The sequence below is a fragment of the Lonchura striata genome, chromosome 5, assembly GCF_050655825.1.
Source record: "Lonchura striata isolate lonStrDom1 chromosome 5, ASM5065582v1, whole genome shotgun sequence".
Classification (NCBI taxonomy): Eukaryota; Metazoa; Chordata; class Aves; order Passeriformes; family Estrildidae; genus Lonchura; species Lonchura striata.
The window spans coordinates 20,932,256-20,951,987 of record NC_140707.1 but is presented as its reverse complement, the minus strand read 5'-3'; the positions used below and the strand labels follow the sequence as shown (position 1 = coordinate 20,951,987).

At 60.3% G+C, this 19,732-nt stretch overlaps 3 protein-coding genes across 6 annotated transcripts; 1 reads left to right on the top strand and 2 right to left on the bottom strand.

The window, feature by feature from the left end:
• Positions 1-1,134: 1,134 nt before the first annotated feature.
• On the bottom strand, positions 1,135-4,900 carry LOC110467570 (uncharacterized). 4 transcript variants are annotated; one of them, XM_085580051.1, is made up of 6 exons: positions 4,516-4,900; positions 3,310-3,591; positions 2,759-3,142; positions 2,534-2,621; positions 1,540-2,119; positions 1,135-1,449 (listed from the first exon to the last, which is right to left on the bottom strand). In XM_085580051.1, exons 1-3 carry the CDS (start codon positions 4,705-4,707, stop codon positions 3,107-3,109), a joined length of 510 nt encoding a protein of 169 aa, XP_085436177.1. In that variant the 5' UTR covers positions 4,708-4,900; the 3' UTR covers positions 1,135-1,449; positions 1,540-2,119; positions 2,534-2,621; positions 2,759-3,106. The 4 variants fall into 4 exon arrangements, with proteins under 4 accessions (XP_085436177.1, XP_085436176.1, XP_085436174.1 ...); XM_085580050.1 differs by having other exon boundaries at positions 1,540-1,745; positions 2,534-3,142; XM_085580048.1 differs by having other exon boundaries at positions 1,540-3,142.
• A 2,112-nt stretch (positions 4,901-7,012) lies between these two features.
• MPEG1 (macrophage expressed 1) lies at positions 7,013-9,396 on the top strand. The gene has a single exon (XM_021556023.3). The coding sequence runs from the start codon at positions 7,013-7,015 to the stop codon at positions 9,158-9,160; it is 2,148 nt and encodes a 715-aa protein (XP_021411698.3). The 3' UTR covers positions 9,161-9,396.
• Positions 9,315-17,928, bottom strand: DTX4 (deltex E3 ubiquitin ligase 4). Its single transcript, XM_021556024.4, has 9 exons — positions 17,615-17,928; positions 14,610-15,327; positions 13,739-13,800; positions 13,438-13,599; positions 13,271-13,332; positions 12,865-13,017; positions 12,058-12,219; positions 11,692-11,781; positions 9,315-11,434 (listed from the first exon to the last, which is right to left on the bottom strand). The coding sequence occupies exons 1-9, from the start codon at positions 17,823-17,825 to the stop codon at positions 11,201-11,203; spliced, it is 1,854 nt and encodes a 617-aa protein (XP_021411699.3). The 5' UTR covers positions 17,826-17,928; the 3' UTR covers positions 9,315-11,200.
• Positions 17,929-19,732: the final 1,804 nt, after the last annotated feature.

Below are 19,732 nucleotides of genomic sequence, written 5' to 3'. Positions count from 1 at the left end.
AGGGGCGGTCCGGGATGTGCAGGGAGAGAGGCCAGGGGAGGCTGGGGAGAGAGGAGAGGGCGGGGGGCTGGGAGGGAGATGGGGAATGGGGGGAGAGAGAAAGAAGCTGGAGAGGTAGAAAAGAGGGGATAAGGGGGGGAAGAAGGGGGAGGATAAGGGCAGGATAAAGAGGGCGAAGAAAGGACGAGAGGAGGCTCTCCTGAGCCACGCCGGGAGAGCTCGGCCGAGCGCCAACCCCTCCTCCTCCGAGAGAGCAAATGCCGCCGGTGCCGCTTTCCGGGCATTAAATCGCCCGGCCCCGCCCCGCGCACCTGAGCCGGGCCCGCCCTGCCCGGGCCGGGGCGGGACCATCGCTCCCGGCCCCGCCGCTCTCAGCCGGGCCGGGCCGGGGCTGCGGGCGGCGCCGGGAGCGGGCCCGCGGCTCCGCGTCCCGCCGCTGCCTCCGGGGCCCCGCGCGGTGCCGCCGCTCCCCCGCCGGGCGGGCTGCGCGTCCCGGCCCCGCAGCGCTGAGGCGGGCCCGGGGCTGCCCCGGAACCGGGCCGGGCCCGGGCAGCCCCCGGGATCCCGGGCCGGGCTCCGCGCCGAGCCCCGAGCGCGGCCCCGGGGCTCCGCCGCCGCTGCGGAGCTCTCGGTGCGGCCGGGGCAGCCCGGCTCGGGCCGTGCCTAAGGCGGGGCTCGGGGTCACGGACACGGGCTCGCCCTGGCCGAAAGAGCCCTCCCGGAGCACCAACACGCGGCCTCTGTCAAGCCCAGCAGAACGCGGCGCTTCCGCTTCTTTGCTGAGCCCAAACTCTGGCTGACTGACCCGTTTAAAGACCTCCCGAACACAGGACATGGTCTCTGCTTCAGGCCTCTAAAATGTAGAATTTGGTCTCTCTGAGATCCCAAATGCTGTCTGAGGCACCCTGGTTTCAAGCCCCCCATGTCTATTTCTGTACTTGGTCAAATGAGCCCAGTTTTGAGCCCAAATACAGCACTGGGTGTCCCTGTGAGCCCCAAAACTGCTCCAGTCCATCATCTTCGGAGGCTCCAGGAGTGCCCCGGGCCATGGGCAGACACAGCTGGGCACCACCAGCAGCTCCCTCACCCCCCGCCCCCGTGGGATGGGGAAGAGACCAGAGACAAAAATCCAGCTCAGGGGGTGAGATCAGAACAGTTTAATAACAGAAACCAAGACAAATACAATATTTTAATATTGCTGACAGTGATAGCAGTGATAACTGTGGATAACAGTGATAGCAACAAGAGCAGTGACAACAATGACAATAAAAAGAAGCCATTCCACACCCCATCTTTAACATTTTAAATCCAAAATGTAATCCAGAGCACCACAAACTCCCTGTGTGGGGGATTTCCACATTCCTGTTATTTTCTCTGTGGTCCATCCTGGGGATTTATGGACTAAAGAAGGCACTGGCTGCTCCTCTGGGTAAGGGAAAGGCTCCCGTGCTATTCCCAAAAACAGAACACCTGGAATTAGTGCCATGGGAGCCCAGTCTGGTCCTTCCAGTCACTAGGGGTCACCCAGAGGGTCTTTACCTGTATAAAGTGAAAATGACATCCTGGTCCAGTGCATTCCCAGCAGGATTGGACACTCCTGGCCACAGTGACCAGTCCATGAAACTTGGACCAGTGGCAATCCAAAGACAATTTTAAGTTGGAGACTTAAAATCAGAAACTCCAATTCTTTTCAGCACCTCTTGCTTAAATGTTTCGCTGCTGGAAGAGGTCAATTCGTATTTTTCCTGACCAGATTGCCAAAGTGAGAAAAAAACAATCAGCATTTCCTGGATGCCTCCATCAATTCCACTTCCACTCCAGCCATCTGCAGCCAGTGGCTGATGGGCAGGAGCCTGCCTGGAACAGGCTCATGGGGTGGTATTAATTCCATTATTCCCAAGGTTTGAATGATTGTGGCATCATCCCATGTCCCTGAGTGTGCCAGAATCCCCAGAGCTCCAGGAGCTGCAGCCAGCTGCAGGCAGGTGTTTTTCTTTCTCAGCTTTTGGGAGTGTGGGTGAAGGTTCCCTTCCCTGTCCAGCTCTGGGAGTTGTCCCTGCCACAGACCCCACAGGGATCTTGGGCCCTGTTGGAGCCAATTCATGTCATGGCCCACATCCTACAGGAAAACAAGAAAGTGCCCAGTCGGCCCCAGTTCCAGGCAGGAATGTCTCAAACAGCACTGTGGGGTGTTCCTCCTGTTCTGGAAGGGAAGCTGGGATGAGCCCAGTTCCCAGGGCCTGTGCAGAGGCTCCCTGTGGAACAGCACTTCAGGTTTTTTGTCAAGGGCTTTTCCTGATGCCCTGAGGCACAGGATGATCCATACATTTGTCCCTCCCTTATTTCCCACACACTCACAGACTGAGGTCCTGCTCTTTTTGCCCTCCCTCAGGGGCTGCAATTGCCAGTGGGATTTTCCCACTTTTCAGCAGCCCAGGAATCATTCTCCAATGTCTCCAGGAAATTTCCAGAACGGACCCATTCCCAAGTACAGAACTCAGGAGAAGGGAAGAACAAAGGTTTTAGCACTTACCATCTTTAATTTTCCTTTCCCACAACAACTTGCTCTGGCTCTTTCCATCTCAGAAGGTTCCTTGTCTTTGTTTCAGCCTCAGAGGATTCTGTGAGGAGATTTCACACCCACAATTCAAGATCCCAAACCCACAGGGTTGCCCGTGAAGGCAGAGCAGTGTTGGCTGCTGCAGTGAATTTCCTCCATGTGCACAACTTAAAAACCATTACACCACTTCATAATTACCTTGAGCTGGTGCTGTAACAATGAAAAACTGATTTTCCATGTTCAGAGGAAAGAGATTGTCCTGGTCAGGCTGTGAGACCTTAAACTGCACATTGATCTGGGGGCTGTGACTGGGATTCCAGCAGGGATTGAGCCTTGTGTGTGTGCAAAGCCAGCGTGGGACTGGGCAGGATTTCACCAGGGGAAGCTCTTGCTTTAATCCTTGGCAGCTTTTCTCAGAAATATTAAACAAAGAGGGAGGCCTTGTCCTTAATCCAATTACCACAGGGAAGCATATTACTGTTTCTTGTTTACCAGCTACAAACAAAGCTGAGAGCAGCACAGAAAAGGTTGGGAGCTACTGCTTCATCACACGGTGACAGCAACAGAGAGAAAACACAAAATCTGTATACAAAATCAAAGACAAAATTAATTATTCCTCCTGCTTTTAGTGGGACCAGGGCTAATTCTGCCCTGGAATGACAAAGAATCTCTCCCTCAGACTCCCAGAGACCCCTCAAAAAGCCAAAGTACAGCAGGGAAGGGAGGAAGGAAAGGCACCTCTGCCTCACCTGCTGGGAACAGCACAGGTCCTGCTGCTGCTGGGGACTGGGAATGTGTCCAGAGCCAAAAGCTCCTTCCCAGGCTGGAGGGGCTTTCCTAAAGCACCACCTCTGGGGTTCACATCCTGCTGCCTTTCCACTCCCTTGGGAAAGTAAGGATTTCATCCAGAGCCTGGATAAAGAGGAAACAAGGAAGCCCAGCCCATGGACTGGACAGATGAGCCAAGGGGGGACACAGAAGCCGCTGTCTCCATCCTCCTCTTCCTCCTCGGCAGGGTTGGCTTCCTCATCCTGCAGAGCCAGCACAGGGACAGTCACCAGCCTGCTCATCCCCAGCCTGGGCAGCAGGGACGGGCTGGTGGCACCCTCTGGATGTCACCCCTCTGCCTGGTGCCAGCCCTGCTCCGCCCCCGTTCCCGTGCCCGGCTCGGAGCTCCTTTGAACGGGATGTGAAACCACAAACGTTTGCTCTGCTGCGCTTTGGGACAGCAGAGACTGCCCCGAGGCAGTGGCAAAGCTCCTGTTCCCACATCCTCTGCCTCCCACAGCCCTGCTGGGGCTGGACAGAGCAAAGAACTCCGTTCCTGCTGGAAATTTCCCCCTGTGCCCATAAAGCCCGAGAAATCGCGGCTGCTCCATGCCTGGAAGTGTCCAAGGCCAGCCTGGATGGGGCTTGGAGCAGCCTGGGCTGTGGATGGAATGGCAGGGGATGGAATGAAATGATCTTTAAAGTCCCTTCCCATTCAAACCATTTGGGGATTCTGTTATCTCTCCATGTATTTATTTTGCACCATTTCCTCTCAAATTTCAATTCTCAAATTTAGACCATTTGTTAAAGGAATCATTTAAAAATTATTCCAGGATTTAAAAGGGGAGCGTCAAACATACAGGAATCATTCCTACACCCACCAAATCATTATTAACTGGAAGCTATTCCCTCATCTCTGTGCTTGTTTTGCTTCCCTGGAAGACCTTATGATCCCAGAGTCTCTCAGAGAGATGTACTGGAAGGTTTGCTCTGTTGGAAAGCCAAGGAGGTTTACAGCACTTGTCCCTGTGCACCTTTATCCTTTAACCAGCTTTCCCTCCGCCGGCACACCGAGCCCTCCCCTGCTACTCGGATCCGTTCACCGGGACACCGACTTCCCCCCATTTCCCCCGGTCGCTCCTGCCCGTTCCCCGGCCCGCTCGGGGTTCTCCCCGTTCCCCGCTCACCTCCGAGCCCGGCGCCGCCGCTCCCGGTGCCCCCGGTCCGGCCCCGCTGCTCCCCGGGCTCCGCCACTGCCGCTCCCGGCTCCGCGCCTGCTCCCCGTGGTTGTCCCGCTCCAGCTCCATGTCCCGGTCCCCGTGGTTGTCCCGCTCCAGCTCCATGTCCCGGTCCCCGTGGTTGTCCCGCTCCAGCTCCATGTCCCGGTCCCGGCGGAGCCGCGGGCAGCGCTCGGAGCTCTCGTGCTGCAGTACCGGGTGTGCCCACAAGGCGGCAGCACTGAGGAGTAGCGGCCAGCGCGCATGCGCAGCTGTTTTAGTGGTGCCAATAAATCCCAATTTTAGTCAATCCCAGATCCCGGATTTCGGGTGTTCCAGCGCGGGGAGGGACAAAGAACTCCGCGTACGCAGAGCTGTTTCTAGGTTCTGCATACAGATACTCTTGTCTAACTTTTTCAAGCCCTGTAATGTTTCATTTATATACATAAAACCTTGTATTTTTATTTTCATGCCCTATGGATCCATATTCAGAATGCCTTACAGTCTGAAATCCTGTCTATAACACAGCAGACTTATCTTGAAATAAATAGCGGTTTTGTATATATAAAAATGAGACTCTCTACACTTTCTACTGTTTAACACACAAATGAATTTTCAGGCATTTTTGAGCTATAACCTCCCTTTTTTGGAGAGATCCCACTTGTTCCCCCCCCCATTCCCCACTCACCGGCTCCCCCACCACAGACATTGGGGTGCCCCAAATGACACCATCACCTTTCAGACTCACACACTTCTCTTTTTCCTCACCCCCAAAGAAGGCACAAAACGAGTCCAAGTGCCCTCGCCAGCAGTTCAGTGCTTCCATAAGAAGCATGTGGACATACCCCCACAAAACGGAGAAAAATCAAGGGCAGGACAGCTCCCCAAAGTGTTGTGAGTCTCCCCCCAGCTCCTGTCCCACAGTCTGGCAGTTGCCCCATGGCACAGGAAGTGTCCCCAAGGGTGGTTTCTCATCTTTCCCCTCTGGCTCCACCACGTTCCCACTCCACTTCAGGCAGAAGACTCCTCAGTTCCAGGAGATGTCTGATCCATTCCCTAGGCGGAATAGGTTAATTCAGAGCACCACCTCAACGTGGTAGGGGAAAAAACTACATTCCACTGCCTCCATGGCACGGGGGTAGGTTTCAGTTTGCGAGGACTCTGGACTCCAGGACGGTTTGGATGGATGGAGACAAGAGATCTCTGAAGGCTGCTCTTGGAATATCTGGTTTATTAGAGAGGGTGAAAGGCCCTGCTTGGAGTCACCAGACATGACACGTGGCAGGCCCTAGGGGTGGGGGAAGGGAGAGGCAAGGGGTAGGGGGAGATAAGAGAGGATCCCAAGAGGGAGAGGGTGTTCCAGGAGAGGAGGAGTTGCAAGATCTGGCTCCTCAGGGACTCCTTATCAGGGGCTTCAAGGTGGGCTGGAACAAGCCTTAGGCCAGTGGGGTCACAGACTCCTGATGCTTCAGGGGAGGGTTCCAGATGTGGGATGAACCATACATTGGGAGTGAGATAGAATAGTCTTTTTGACCTTTGGACCTATCTGTGGTAAGGGCATTGTTCAACCAGAAGGGGGGATTGCTTTCATCCTGGCTATACTATTGTTTTCTAGTTGTTCAGTAACTAAGGTTTGGTATCTCAAAACTTGTTACCATCTCAATCTCTGTATTTTCTAAATCTTTTGCCAGGCAATCATATTTATAAGGCTTTCTTGTTTCATCTTCCGCAGTATTAGGTGAAGTGACGACATAGCTTGCACATCCTAGTGCAGACAAGAATCCCTGCACAAGGGTTTTCCAGCTACTCCAGGGGCTGGAGCCAGCAAGAACATCCCCAGTGGTGTTCCTGTTATCCTTTCACCCCTACTCCTGGCATTATCCTGCCCAAAAAACACAAGCACCTATGGTCCCTATGCCTCCTTCACAGCTGTCACTTCGGCCTCCTCCCAGGCAGAAGTGTCCCGCAAAGAGGAACTCAGGAGCAAAACCAGGGGAAGTGAATCTCTCTATATGGAAAGACTCACCATTTTCACAGCAGAAACTTCCCTAACTCTTTATTCCCCAAAACTTGCAGCATCTGCCCTGTGCTGCTGAGCCCGAAGCCCAGCCAGGCACCAGCTGGGCAGAGCTGGATCAGTACCCTCAGCACCTGGGGTCAGCATTCCCAAGCAGGAGGTGCTGTCCCGGCTGGTGACACTGCAGACCCTGGGGGAAGGACAGGAGTGGCTGCAGAGGAGGAGGAGGAGGAGGAGGAGGAGGAGGCTGCAGAGAGCCCCTGGGTGGGGCAGAGGGAGGGACAGACACCTTCCTGCTCCCCACCCCCTGGTCTCCGTTTCTACTCTGTCATTTCTCACGTGCCTCAGTTCTCACTTCTCCTTTCCCTTTTGTCAATTCCTTCTGCCAGTTCATTTTCCCCACTCCGGTCCCTCCGCTCCGACTGGTGAGGGCCCAGCACCGGCTCGGCCATGGGCTGGGGGCTCTGGGGGGCCTTGCTCACCTGGGCACTGCTGGCATGGGTGACAGGGGCTGAGCAGTCCCAGGAACTTTTGTCCTCTTCGGGGTTTGGGGTGTGCAGCAAGACCTTGAAGCTCCCACGTCTGGAAGTTCTGCCGGGAGGGGGCTGGGATAACCTCAGGAATTTGGATATGGGCAGAGTCTTCAACCTGGGCTACTCACAGTGCAAGACCACAGAAGATGGATCTTACCTCATCCCAGACGAGATCTTCACTATCCCCCGCAAGCAGAGCAACCTGGACATCAACTCCGAGATCATCGAGTCCTGGAAGGATTACCAGAGCATCACCTCTGCCTCCATCAACCTGGAGCTGTCCCTCTTCTCCGCCATCAACGGCAAATTCTCCAGCGACTTCCACCGCACCAAGACCCAGCAGGTGAGAGACAAGGCTGTCACTACCCGGGTGCAAGTCAGGAATCTGGTTTACACTGCCAAGATCGACCCCGAGGCAGCCCTGGACAAGACCTTCAAGCAGCAGCTGCTGACCATCGCCAGCCACCTGGAGAACAACCAGACCCAGATGGCCGATTTTCTGGCCGAGGTGCTGGTGCTCAACTACGGCACCCACACCATCACCTCCGTGGATGCAGGAGCCACCTTGGTGCAGGAGGACCAGATCAAGGCCACCTTCCTGAAGGACAGCTGGGCCGCACGGAACAGTGTCACCGCCTCGGCCGGCGTGGCCTTCCACAACATCGTCAACGTGGGAACCAAGGAATCCCTGGAGGTCGGCTCAGGCGTCACCAAGCAGTACCTGGACAACCGCACCAGCTCCAGGGTGGAGAGCATCGGTGGGACCCCCTTTTACCCAGGCATCACCCTGAAGACGTGGCAGGAGAGGATTCAAAACCAGCTGGTGGCCCTGGACCGCTCGGGGCTGCCCCTGTATTTCTTCATCAAGCCCAGCACGGTGCCGGAGCTGCCAGTGCCCACGGTGCGGAGGGTGGCCCGGTGCGTGGAGCTCGCCATCCGCCGCTACTACACCTTCAACACCATCCCGGGCTGCACCAACACCTCCTCGCCCAACTTCAACTTCCACGCCAACACCGACGACGGCTCCTGTCAGGGCACCATGGCCAACTTCACCTTCGGGGGAGTCTTCCAGGAGTGCGTGGGCCTGGGCGGTCCCGACGCCGGCGCACTGTGCGCACGGCTGGAGCAGAGGAACCCCCTCACTGGGGCCTTCTCCTGCCCCGCCACCTACACCCCGGTGCTGCTGGGTGTGCAGGAGCGGGAGGAGGGGCACAGCCACCTGGAGTGCCACAACGAGTGCACCCTGGGCATCTTCTGCCACCGCAAGTGCCAGGACGTTTTCTGGCTCTCCCGGGCGCAGTTCAGCGCCTACTGGTGCGCCGCGAGCGGGCCGGTGGCTCCAAACTCGGGATACCTCTTTGGGGGGCTGTTCAGCACCCACGGCACCAACCCCATCACCAGAGCCCAGTCCTGTCCCTCGGGGTACTTCCCTCTGAAGCTCTTCGGCGAGCTCAGAGTGTGCGTGAGCCAGGATTACGAGGAGGGGGCCGAGTACGCCGTGCCCTTCGGGGGCTTCTTCAGCTGCCAGGCAGGGAACCCCCTGGCCGGGCAGCACCGGGGCACGGCTGAGGACCCCCACGCCAAGGGCTGTCCCCCGGGCTTCAGCCAGCACCTGGCACTCATCAGCGACAGCTGCCAGGTGCAGTTCTGCGTCCAGGCTGGGCTCCTCACCGGGGGCTCGCTGCCGCCCGCCCGCCTGCCCCCCTTCACCCGGCCCCCCGCCAACCTGCCGGCCGTGGACACGCTGCTGGTGCGGGACGGGGACAGCACCTGGGTGAGGGACGGCCAGAGCCACGTGTGGCGGCTGGCACGGCCGGAGGAGGTCCGGCACGTGGCCGAAATGGTCAGGGGCCGGGGACTGTCAGGGGGAGAGGTGGCTGGAGTCACCGTGGCCGTGCTGGCTGGGCTGGCCACCGGCCTGGGGACAGCCTGGTACGGCCACCGGCGCTACAGGGCCAAGGGGTACCGCAAGCTGGGCACAGGGGACAGCCCGGCCCCCGCCAGCCCCGAGCACAGCACGGTGCTGAGCGTGGGCGAGGGGTACCAGCAGGGGACGGTGCCCTGAGTGCCCCCTTCCCCTTGTGTCCCAAATCCCCAAACCCCTGGGAAAAGGAGGGAGCAGAGGGGCCCCGGGGAGGGCTGTATCCCAAATCCTGCATGCTGCAAGCTGCAACCCCTGTCTCCATGTATATCTATCGGGATAGATATACACACGCATGCAGAGAGGCACGGAGCAGTTTTTATTTCAGCCAGCAACTCATCGTGTAGTCAACAGAGCATTAAAAAAAGAAAAAAAAGTCACGTTGTGGAAAGACTTACTCACAGTAAGAGCCATCGGGCTGGCACCGCGGAGGTGGGGGACCCTCCCCCCTCTCACCCAGAAGGTTTTGCATAGCTCCAGACAGGCTTTTTCTGCACTGGGGAAAACCCAGGGCGGGCAGTGGAGGAGAAATCACACGGCTGAGAGCCACCCAAACAGGGGCGTGTGCCTGGGGAAAGAGGGTTTCTCCCTTGAGGTAGAAGATAGCAACCCACGCTGAGGGCGGCTGGGCACAGATCGGTGCAAAGGGACGTCAGGGGGACTCGGGGTGCCTGGCCCTGCCCACAGCGCCCCTGGCTCGCCTGGCCACACAGATGACTGACAGAAGACAACGGAGAGCCCAGGCCGTGCAGGGACCGCCAGAGTCCCCTGCTATCCGCTTTATTGACCCCCAGCCCCTCCACGGCGTGGCCGCGGGGGTGACGGACCCTCCAGGCCACGGAGAGGAAAAACAGCAACGACAAGAGAACGATGCACAGCAGGATGGACCCCCCTCCCACCAGCACAGAGGGCCAGGGAACCCCCAGCACCCGGCACAGGTGGCTCTGAGAGGCCCCACGAACCCCTGGTTTGGGATGGAAGGGACCCCACAGACTCTCTCATTCCTAATCCCCGCCCTGGGCAGGGACACCTTCCACCAGCCCAGGGCTCTCCAAGGCCCAGTCACCCCTGGGGGATGACATGGACCCCCAGAGCCTTGGAACACACTTCCCCCACCCCCATCACCCACACTCTCCTACCCACACCACCCTCCTGGCCCAGCCCATGCCAACCCCTCAACAACCACCTTCCCCTCCAGACCTCCCCAAGGCCTCTCCGGGGGCAGGAAGGGGGACACTTCTTACCCCACCTGCACCTGGCCCCATGGGGACCCACAAGTGACAACCCTCCCGTGGGGCAGAGCCCTGTCGGGGTGGGGGGCCCCAGAGCCCCTGTCCCAACCCCAAGCACCACTGTGCCCAGCCCCAGCTCAGCTGCAGCACCACGTTCTCCCAGGCTGCCTCCCCAGATGCCCCCCCTATATGTACATATATACGACAAAACCCCAAAACACGAGGTATATAGAAATTCCAACGTGGGGACGCCCCCATACGAACAGTTCAAGGAACCCACTGTGGGGGGTGGGATGTCACTGTCCCCCCACACACCTCCTACCGCCCACCAGCCCCTCCCTGGCATGCAGAGGCAGGGGCAGCCCGGACTCGGGGACCCTGCAGGGCACAGCTCGGACACAGCCAAGAGGAGCAGGGGGCAGGGCCACGGGGAGCTGAGGCAGCCCAGGGTCCCCCAACCTCCACAGACACAGGAGACCAGTGGGGAGGTACCGGACAGAACGAACGAACAAACAAACGTCAGAGGGACGAGGCAGAGCAAGGGGGACTCCCGTGGCCCCAGCTCCCACCCCAAGCCAGATGCCAGCCCCAGGTGGGTGGCAGGGGTGTTGGGTCAGGCTGGGACTGGCACAGATGAGGAGAGAGGGGAGTCTGGCACCCCCTAAGCCCTCAGCACAGTGGCAGTGAGGAAAGGACACCATCCAGAGGGGTGGCCGAGCCAGCCTGAAGCCCCACAGCCGTGTGTGAGGATGTTCCTGCCCTGCAGGAGTGAAGGGGATGGCCAAAAGGACCTTCTCCCGCATTCCCAGCCAGCCTGGGGCACTGCGTGGCTGCCACTGGGAGCAGGGGGCTCCAGGTGTGCCCTGAAAAGCCCCCAGGCAGGCATCTCCAGCAGCTTTATCCTGGTGGGTGCCGGCACAGGCAACCCTTTCCTTGCCTCCTCGCCATGGTCTCAGTCCTTCTCCTGCGCCAGGCTCTCCTCCGTGATGCCCTGGGCTGCCAGCTCAGCCAGGACATTGTCCAGGTAGTTGATGTCGGGGTAGCCGTGGCCAGTGAGGTTGGAGCCGAACTCTGTCTTGTGGTGGATCTCGTTCCAGATCACCGTGTCCGACTCGCCCGTGGTGCTCGAGGTCCCGATGGCGAAGATCAGGCGCCGGTCCCAGGCCACCAGCAGCAACTTCAGTACCTGTGGAGGCCAGGAATGGGGCAGGCAGCAAAGCAAGCAGGGCAATGTGGGCAGCCCGCAGGCAAGGCCTCCTGGAGCAGCCCAGCACAGCCTCCTGGCCCAGCCAGAACACAGGGACCGGGCTGCTGAGCCTGTATGGGAAGGTCACAGGACACCTGCAGAGCCTGCTGGATGGGCTGTGGAGAAAACCTCCACCCACGTTCTCCTGCTTGAGCCATGTTTGCTTTTCCCACCCTGGCACGCCTCGGCCAGCTCACCTTCCTGCCCTTCTCGCTGTCTGGCAGGTAGCAGTGCCGGGGGAAGCCACGGGCCGTGAAGCTCTTCCCAGGGTTTGGATGCTCTGGTCCCTGCAACGTGGAGAGGAAAAGAAAACCCTTCTGGAGCTCAAATGCAATCTCTGGACACAGGGGCAACTCCCCAAGCCTTGGGGGGCACTAATGCCCACCATCCCCCTGCCACCAAGCAGACAGGGACAGCACTTTCATGCAGATACACCCCAGACTTCCCACAACATCCTTGTGGACAAGCAGCTCCAGAGTCAAGGCACAAACTGCAGTGGGACCTGGGGCTGATACAGCTGTGACAAGGGCTGCCAACACCCCAGATGGCCCCCCCAGACCCACCTGCACCCCCGGGGGGATGTTGTAGATGATGCGGATGGTTTTGCAGTCGGCGTGGCCGGGCAGTGCGTGGGGGATGATGTGATATTCCATCTTCCCGGGAGGCTGCGTCCCTGTCTTCACCCCATAGATGGTTTTGCAGGTGGGACACTGCAGACTCCCATCCTGAGAGTGGGAAAGGGGGGACACAGTGAAACCAGTCTCTGCAGCACCAAGCCACACCAGGCACTGAGTCCCCGAGCAGAACTGAACGTCATTTTAATCAGGAAAAACCTAATTTTAAAAACTCTCAGGAACTTGGGATAGGGCGGGGAGAATTCTCTACCCAACTTCAACCAAAAACCTGAGGTCTGCATTTCTCTTCTCCATCAGTTTTCCAGCCCTCATTGCTTTGCCTAGCTCTGAATTGGTGGCTTGTTTTGCTTTGTTTTTTCAAAGAGGGAAATATATTAAATATTAAAAATCTCCAAACAATGCGTTTTCCAGGGAATGTCAAGCACGAGGGGTATTTACAAAAACCCTTGCATGGCAACCAAATTCCAGGTAACTCTGCTCAAACATGCAGGGATCAAAGTCCACCCTGGCAAGAAAAACAAGCACAAAAATCTGGGCATAGTGGGGGGGAAACACACCCACACAACCCTGAGTTCTGATTTAGCAGTCCCCAAGTGCTTGCTGCTGATAAAAATTAAACTCCGAGTCAGGGTGGGAGCTCTGGAATGCTCCGGGGCAGCCAGGCTGTCCCATGGAGAGCTCATGGAGCTCAGCAGAGGTGGCTGAGCTGGGGGTCCCCGCTCCGCAGGCTCTCACCTTGTTGCCGTTGTTGTACATGGCCACCAGGCAGTGGAGGTGGAACGCGTGGCTGCACTTGACCAGCTTCCCCACGAGGTCAGGCTTGACGGCCGGCTGGGGCCCCTTGTAGCCAGAGGGGGCAGAGAGCCGCTCCATGCAGATGGTGCAGTCCTGTGCCGGAGGGGAGGGCAGGGATCAGAGGGATGGCTGCTGATGGGCCGCCCTGCCCTCACCCAGGGACCGGCACCCAGCCCTGGGCCGGGCTGTCACCCTGCAGGCACGACACACAGCCCCTCTTTGGGGACAGGGCAGAGCCATACAGGGCGGTGGGATATGCCTGCATGTGGCATCACGTGTGTCCCCCAGCCCCTCATCCCAGGGCAAAGCCCCCTGGAACACCCTGGCACAGCCCTGCTGCTCCTACCTCATCTGGCGGATGCCGCACTTTCTGCAGGTATTTCTTCAGCACCTCCTCCGGGGTTTTACCTGCGGGAGAGCAAGAAAGGATGGGAGAAACCCACTGCCAGGGGCAGCAGAATGGGTGGGACGCACAGGGGAACCAGGAAGGGCAGGAGGGACAGTCTCTCTTACCCTTCTTGGCCTGTTTCTTGGTGGTCTTGCGGCAGGAGTGGGAGATGCCAGGGATGGACTGGATCTCGCTCTTGCTGACGGGCGGGGGGTGCAGCACCAGCTTGGGGGGCCGGGTCAGGCACACGGGCAGCCCGGCCGCGCTCATGAGGATCCCCGTGATCCCTGCACAAGGGGGTAACAAATGGCACTGAGGAAAACCAGCAACACCCTGAGACCCAGATGCTCCCCAAAACCTGCCCCACTGGGGCTGTTTATCCCCACACGCTGGGGCAACCAGCACCCGCTGCAGCCCTATCCTCACCTGCCAGTGCTGGGTTGACGGGGCTGGAGCCAGTGAGGTTCTTCACAGGGACAGTGGGGACCCTGAGGGGAGCCAGCAGAGACCACATCAGGACAGGCAGGAGGCACCCACGTCCCCACAGGGCCCAGGGGCTACACAACAGTTGCCTGAGCAACTGCACAGGCCCTGGCTGGAAAAAGAGAATCCCCCGATGGGGCAACGTGCCCCTCCCTGCCCCACTACCGCCTTTTCTCTGGAGCTTTAGAATCCCTGACTGCATCTCCATTCATGGCCCCTTTTTGTCACAGCTCCCCGGGCCAGTCTGTTGTTTCTTTTCCTCTTTTCTCCTACGGCCACGTCACTGCCACAGCTCTTTCCCCCCTCCCCTTGGGGCTCTCTTCCATGGGAAAGTTTCCCGGTAGGTCAGGAGCAGAGGGAAGGGGGAGGATGGAGAGGGAGAGGAAAGGGGCCAAGCCGTGACAGAAGGCTGACGGCAGAGCCAGACAAAGGGGAGAAACAGGCCCATTAAACGTCCACCCCATCACAAAAAAATGTCTTTAGAGGGTGGGGGTCTGGAGGGACCCCTTCTCACGGGGCCTGAATGGCTTTTCTTTGGGCCTTTCGCAGTCCCCCACCCAACCCCTGACTCCAAGAGAAAGAGCAGCCTCAGCCTCTTCATTGAGATGCAAGAGCCACCCCATCCCTGCTCCGGTCCCCAGGCACCTGTGAGGAAGGCGAGGGGCCCAGCAGAACCCACCTCCCTCCACGGGAGGCTGAGGACCACCGAGGTGTCTCCCACCACGCTCAGAGGTGACAGACCCCTGCAGTGCCCCGGGGAGGGGGAAGAGTCTGTGCTGTCCCTTTCTCCAGCCAGGCGCCCTGTGGGACTCACCCGGAGGCGATGAGCACGCGGGACTGGGCGATGGCCAGGCGCTGCAGGTGGCTGCGGTTCAGGGTGCCGAGGCTGGGCCGGGTGCCTTTGCCGCTGCCCACGCCGGGGGGGCTGCCAGAGGCGCCGGCCGAGCTCAGGGCGGGCGTGCTGGCCGCCTGCCGCCGGCCCCCCTGCGCCGCCAGCGGCTTCAGCGAGCCGCGTGCCGCAGCCACGCTGTCCGGCGCCTTCGGCCCTGCCGCGGGCAGCGCGGGCCTGGGGGCGGCCGGGGGCGCGGGGGCGGCTTTGCGGGGCTGCAGGGTGGAGGTGCCGGGGCCGCCGGCGGCGGCTTTGACGCTCATGACCAGGAGGCACTGGGGACACGTGCAGGCGGGCACCGGCGGGGCCACCGCCGCCCCGGGGCTGGCCGGCCACGACTGCGACTTGGGCAGGGTGCCCGACACCAGCGGGTAGACCATGTCGAGGCGGCGGCGGACGCGGCGCTTGCGCTGGGTCTGCCGGTTGATCTGGCCCATGGTGGCGAAGTCGATGACGTAGCAGAAGCCGATGGCGCTCAGGTCCACCCAGGGGTGCTGCTTCTCGTAGGCGCGCTGGATGGTGATGCCCACGTCCATGTCGTAGGGCGTCCACGTCCCGCTGTCATTCTCCCACTCCCAGACGACTCCCTTGCCCGGCGCCGAGGACGGGTCGTAGTAGCTGCGCCGGACAGGCCGGATGGTGCCTGAGGGAGGGCGACAGATGCCGTCAGACCCTGGCGCCAGCACCCACCCGTGGGCAGGCAGCAAAACCACCCCGACCTGTCCCACCGGAGCCATTCCACGCGGGGACAGCACGCTGCTGTCCCCGCCCTGTCAGGGGACTGGTGTGCCTCGGTTTCCCCAGAGGGCAGGGGCATCCCACAGCCTGGGGATGCACCCCCAGTGCAACTGGGCTGAAGGGAAGGGCAGATTTCATTCCCACTGGCCCACAGGCCAAGTATGGAGCCACTCAGCCCTGATGGGGAAACACAGAACCACAAGCCTGGCTGCTCCAGCCTGCTCCCAGGGACCTCCCGGGGGAGCCTGATGAAACCAGGCATAAGGGCACCCAAGTCCTGCAGTGCCTGTCTCCCTCCCAGCTCTAGGCTGGAACACGTGAATAAAAGATTCGAGGGGCAGCTCCGAGCCCCAAGCAGTGACACACACAGGGCCTCACCCATGTAGGGGAGTGGGGCTCGTGCCAGCCCCACCATCTGCAGCTGCCAAACCGGCCCGCGATGAAAACCCCAACTGTGGCAACTGATTTTCCTCACAGGGAAAATCCCTGTGAGGCCAAGCTTAAGGCGTTTGAGCGGGGCCCTGTGCCCAGCTCCTGCTGCCCCATCAGCAAACATTAGGAGTGGGATGAGAGCACAAAGCACCAAGGCTTTGTGCCCTGCATCTTTATTTTGGCTAGGCGTTTCCTTTCCCACCACTCCCAATTAACTAGGATGCATTCAAAGCATGGACACAAATTTTGGGAATTCCTACAATGAGGAGAAAGGCTTCCTCTTTGGGATGTCTCACAGCAGGGCAGGACTGGGTGTGCATGGTACAGGGGTCCCATCCTGAGTGTGCCACTAATGCCCAGAGGTGTTTGGTAACAGGTGGGACAAGCACCACTGCCTCCAGGTCCTTCTGCAGATCCCCATGGCTCAGCCCAGCAAGAGGAACAAGAAAGCACTCAAAGAGAAGCAATAACAAGTCTGCTGCTTCGGCTTTTCACCACGTGTCCTGCAAAGCCTCCAAGAATTTCAGTCCCTTCTCACCCCCACCTCTCCGCGGAGAACAGCCGCCACCGCAGGTCCCTCAGGGACACGAGTGGGATAAGAAGGAAAAGGTGTTTTATCAGCACGCTGCTGAAGGGGCATGGGGTGCAGCTACACCCGAGCCAAGCCGAGCCGAGCCGAGCCACCCGCCCTGTCCTGTCAAGGGGCACCCGGGGCAGAAAAGCCGAGGGGAGCGGGGCAGTGATTTATCCTGATCTGGCGGCAGCATGCGGCATCTGGCGGTCCCCAGGCAGCAGTGTGGGAATGCTGTGCGTTCCCCCAGCCCCTCGCCGCCAGCCGGCCTCCCATTCAACAGGGGAAGAAAGGGAACAATAGCTATTCAGGGCCTGCCAGGGTCGCGACCCCCCCAAATCAGAGCTGTTTAATGACCCAAAATACCAACATCCCCAGCAACCCAGGGAGAGACAGAACAATCTCCCTTTCAGTCCTCCACCCTGAGCAACAATAGCCCCCAGAAGCTGGCCTCCAGCCACCCTGCTCGCAGAGGTCCCTTGTCCCCACACCCGCGGGCAGGGGAGGGTCGCCGCCAGTCCCCAGGGCTGTTGGGGAAAGAGGGACAAAGGAGGGTGTCTGGCACTCTGCTGCACCCCAGGGACAAAGCACACTGGCCATCACGGGGGTGTTGGGGGTCACAACCCCCCACGCTAATGCCCTGCCATGGGTGCTTGTGCCCCACATCCCAGACAACCCCGGGAGGTGGGGGACAGACAGCCCCATCACGCTGGGGACCCACCCGCCCGCCCGTGCCCTCCCTGAGCATCCCTCCACCTGCTCGTGTCCCTGCGCTGGGGCCGCCATCCCCCAGGGCAGGATCCGTCACCCAAGTGCCATTCAGCTCTAGGTCGATGGCGGCTCAGATCCAGCACAGAGGGAGCCGGGCACGGCCCCGGGCAGGGCGTGCAGCAGACGGGCTCTCCTGAGGATGGGGTGGGTGCAACAGGGCCCGGGGCGGGCAGCACGACCCCGGGGGGACCAGGGATGCGCGGGCAGGACCGGGCAGGGCGAGGACCTGGGGATCCGGTGGGAGGACACGGGCGAGCTGGCATCGCTCAGGGCGGTGCGGGGCCGGGCTCGGCGGGGCCCGGCAGCGCCGCTCGGTGCAGCCCCGCGCGGCCCCGGCGCGGGGACACCGGGACGCGCCTCCCGCGGTGCCGCTGCGGGCGGGAGCGCCGAGCACGGCCGGGCCGCGGGGCCGACTCACCGGTGTCCTGGCGGAACTGGTGCATGGACTGCAGGTCGATGATGTAGGGCGCCAGGCGGCTGTCGGCCTGGCCCAGCACCACGCTGCCGCCCGCCCGCGGCCCGGCGCGGGCCACCGCCTCGATGTGGTGGCTGACGGCCGGGCTGTAGGGCCGCCAGCGCCCGTGCTCGTTCAGCCATTCCCACACCACCACGGCCGAGGCCAGCAGCATGGCTCCGCCGCCCCGGCCGCGGCCCCGGCTGGCTGCGCCGCTGCCGCCCGCCCCGGCGGCTCTCGCATGCTCGGCGCGGCGCAGGGCTCTGCCCGCCCCCGCCCGGGGCCGGAGCCGCGCACGGCCGGGCCGCCCCTCGCCCTGCGCGCACCCGCGGCGCCGCTCCCGGCCCGCTCCGCCCGGCCCCGCCCGCACCGAGCGCCCCGGGCCGGGGGCGGCACCGCGCACGTCACCGCGCCCCGCCCCGCCCCGCCGGCACCGAGCGACCCGCGGGGGAGAGGGACCCGTCCCGCCTTTCTCCGTACCCCCATCCTGCACCCGGCGCCTCCCGCTGTCCCCGTATCCCTGTGCCGCATCCCGGGTCCCCACTGTCCCTGAACCCCCACCCTGCTCCCCTGGGACCCCTCCCAGTGTCCCTGTACCCCTGCCCTGCAGCCCGAAGACCCTCCCCACCCCGTACCCCTAACCCAGGGAGCAGCCCGGGGAGCCCCTGATGTGCACCCATCCTTGTGGGTACACCCCAGTCCCTGCCTGCCAGCGATGACACTCAGGGTGCTGGTGAGTCTCAGGGAAACTGCTCCATGTGCTGTGACAGAGAAATGTGGTCCAAGAGCTTCTTTAGGAAGTAGCCCCCTGAGCTGCCCTTGCCTGTGGCCCATGACACACAAAAATCGTTTCAAAGCCCAAAATTGCCTCATGTCCGAGAGGCACGTGGGTTGTAACCCCGGCTCCTGCACCCCAGCTCTCCCAGCTGCCTGCCTGCCCCAGCTGTGACGTGCGCAGCCCTGTGCAACCCTCAGACTGGAGCAGCCGGTGCTAGCCCTTCCCTGCAGGACAGAAAAACATTCCTGAGCTTCTTGTTCTACAGAGCCCATAAGCAGCTTCCCAGGGCAGCCCTGAATGGCGGGATATCGGTGACAGACTGGTCTCGCCTCCTTTTGTGTTCCTGTGCTCAGACACACCTAACACTGATTTCCTTGTACATGAAACACCTGGACATTCCTGATTCGGCAGAAATGTATAAATTGCCTGTGTCCCAGGTCTGGCAGCACAGGAAATCCCCCAGTGCATGGTCCACCTCAGCTCGGAGGCAACTCATCCCCAGGAAGGTGGTGAAGCTCCTCTCCGGACAAACCTGTTTCCCAGGCACTGCCCATCCTGCTGAGTGCCTGCCAGTGGCGCTTGTGGTGAGAAACCATTAGACAAGATCCAAAAGAGAGGAAAAAACAAAGGGAAGAAAAAGGGGGAACAGGTGGAGACTAACTGCGGTGATGCCAGCTGGTGGGAGCTGCGGTGAGAGAGGATGAGGTGAACCACAAAAGTTCTCCTTTTTCCAGCTCACACGTGGATATGCACACAGGGCTACACTTGAGGCACGTTTTCCTGCAAGAATGGGGGGGGCTCCTGGCCCTTCCCAGGAAAGCAGCACAGCCACAAAGAGCCACTCCTCTGTGTTTCCACCTGTTCCTTTGAGGCAGATAAGTGCAGCCAAGACTACGACGGGGAAACCCAGGGAAATCCTTTCCACTGACTCAGACAAGAGGAAAAGGCTTTCCTGCTATTAAAAAAGGAAAGTGTTGGTGAATATCCACCCACCCCAGCTCCAGCTCAGGATCAAGAAGTCAGAAGCCAGCACTGCAACGCTGGTGTAGGACTGTGGGTGAAGCAGTGGGACCAGCACAGTGGAATCCCACCAGCCTCTGGGCAAGGAGCAAATCCATTCTCACCCAGCACCAAGGCCTGAGGTCAGGGAGCAGCCTCAGCCAGCTCAAAACCTTTCCGACCCCACAAAGTACGCCCAGCCACATGTTAAGCCCTAAAAACATTTATTATTTTGAAATTAAACACGCCCATGGGTTGCTCTTGGTGGCTCCATGCCTCCTGCAATTTGGGAGTGCAGCCCTCCC

Coding starts and splice junctions, on each gene's coding strand:
- LOC110467570 (XM_085580048.1), bottom strand. CDS start 4,707: ATGGAGCTGGAGCGGGACAACCACGGGGACCGGGACATGGAGCTGGAG. Junction 3,592..4,515: donor CGGCGGCGCCGGGCTCGGAG/GTGAGCGGGGAA, acceptor CTGGCTCTGCAG/GATGAGGAAGCCAACCCTGC. Junction 3,143..3,309: donor ACCTGTGCTGTTCCCAGCAG/GTGAGGCAGAGG, acceptor TTTTGTATACAG/ATTTTGTGTTTTCTCTCTGT.
- MPEG1 (XM_021556023.3), top strand. CDS start 7,013: ATGGGCTGGGGGCTCTGGGGGGCCTTGCTCACCTGGGCACTGCTGGCA.
- DTX4 (XM_021556024.4), bottom strand. CDS start 17,825: ATGCTGCTGGCCTCGGCCGTGGTGGTGTGGGAATGGCTGAACGAGCAC. Junction 13,600..13,738: donor CGTCAACCCAGCACTGGCAG/GTGAGGATAGGG, acceptor CCCCTTGTGCAG/GGATCACGGGGATCCTCATG. Junction 11,435..11,691: donor ACAGCGAGAAGGGCAGGAAG/GTGAGCTGGCCG, acceptor TGGCCTCCACAG/GTACTGAAGTTGCTGCTGGT.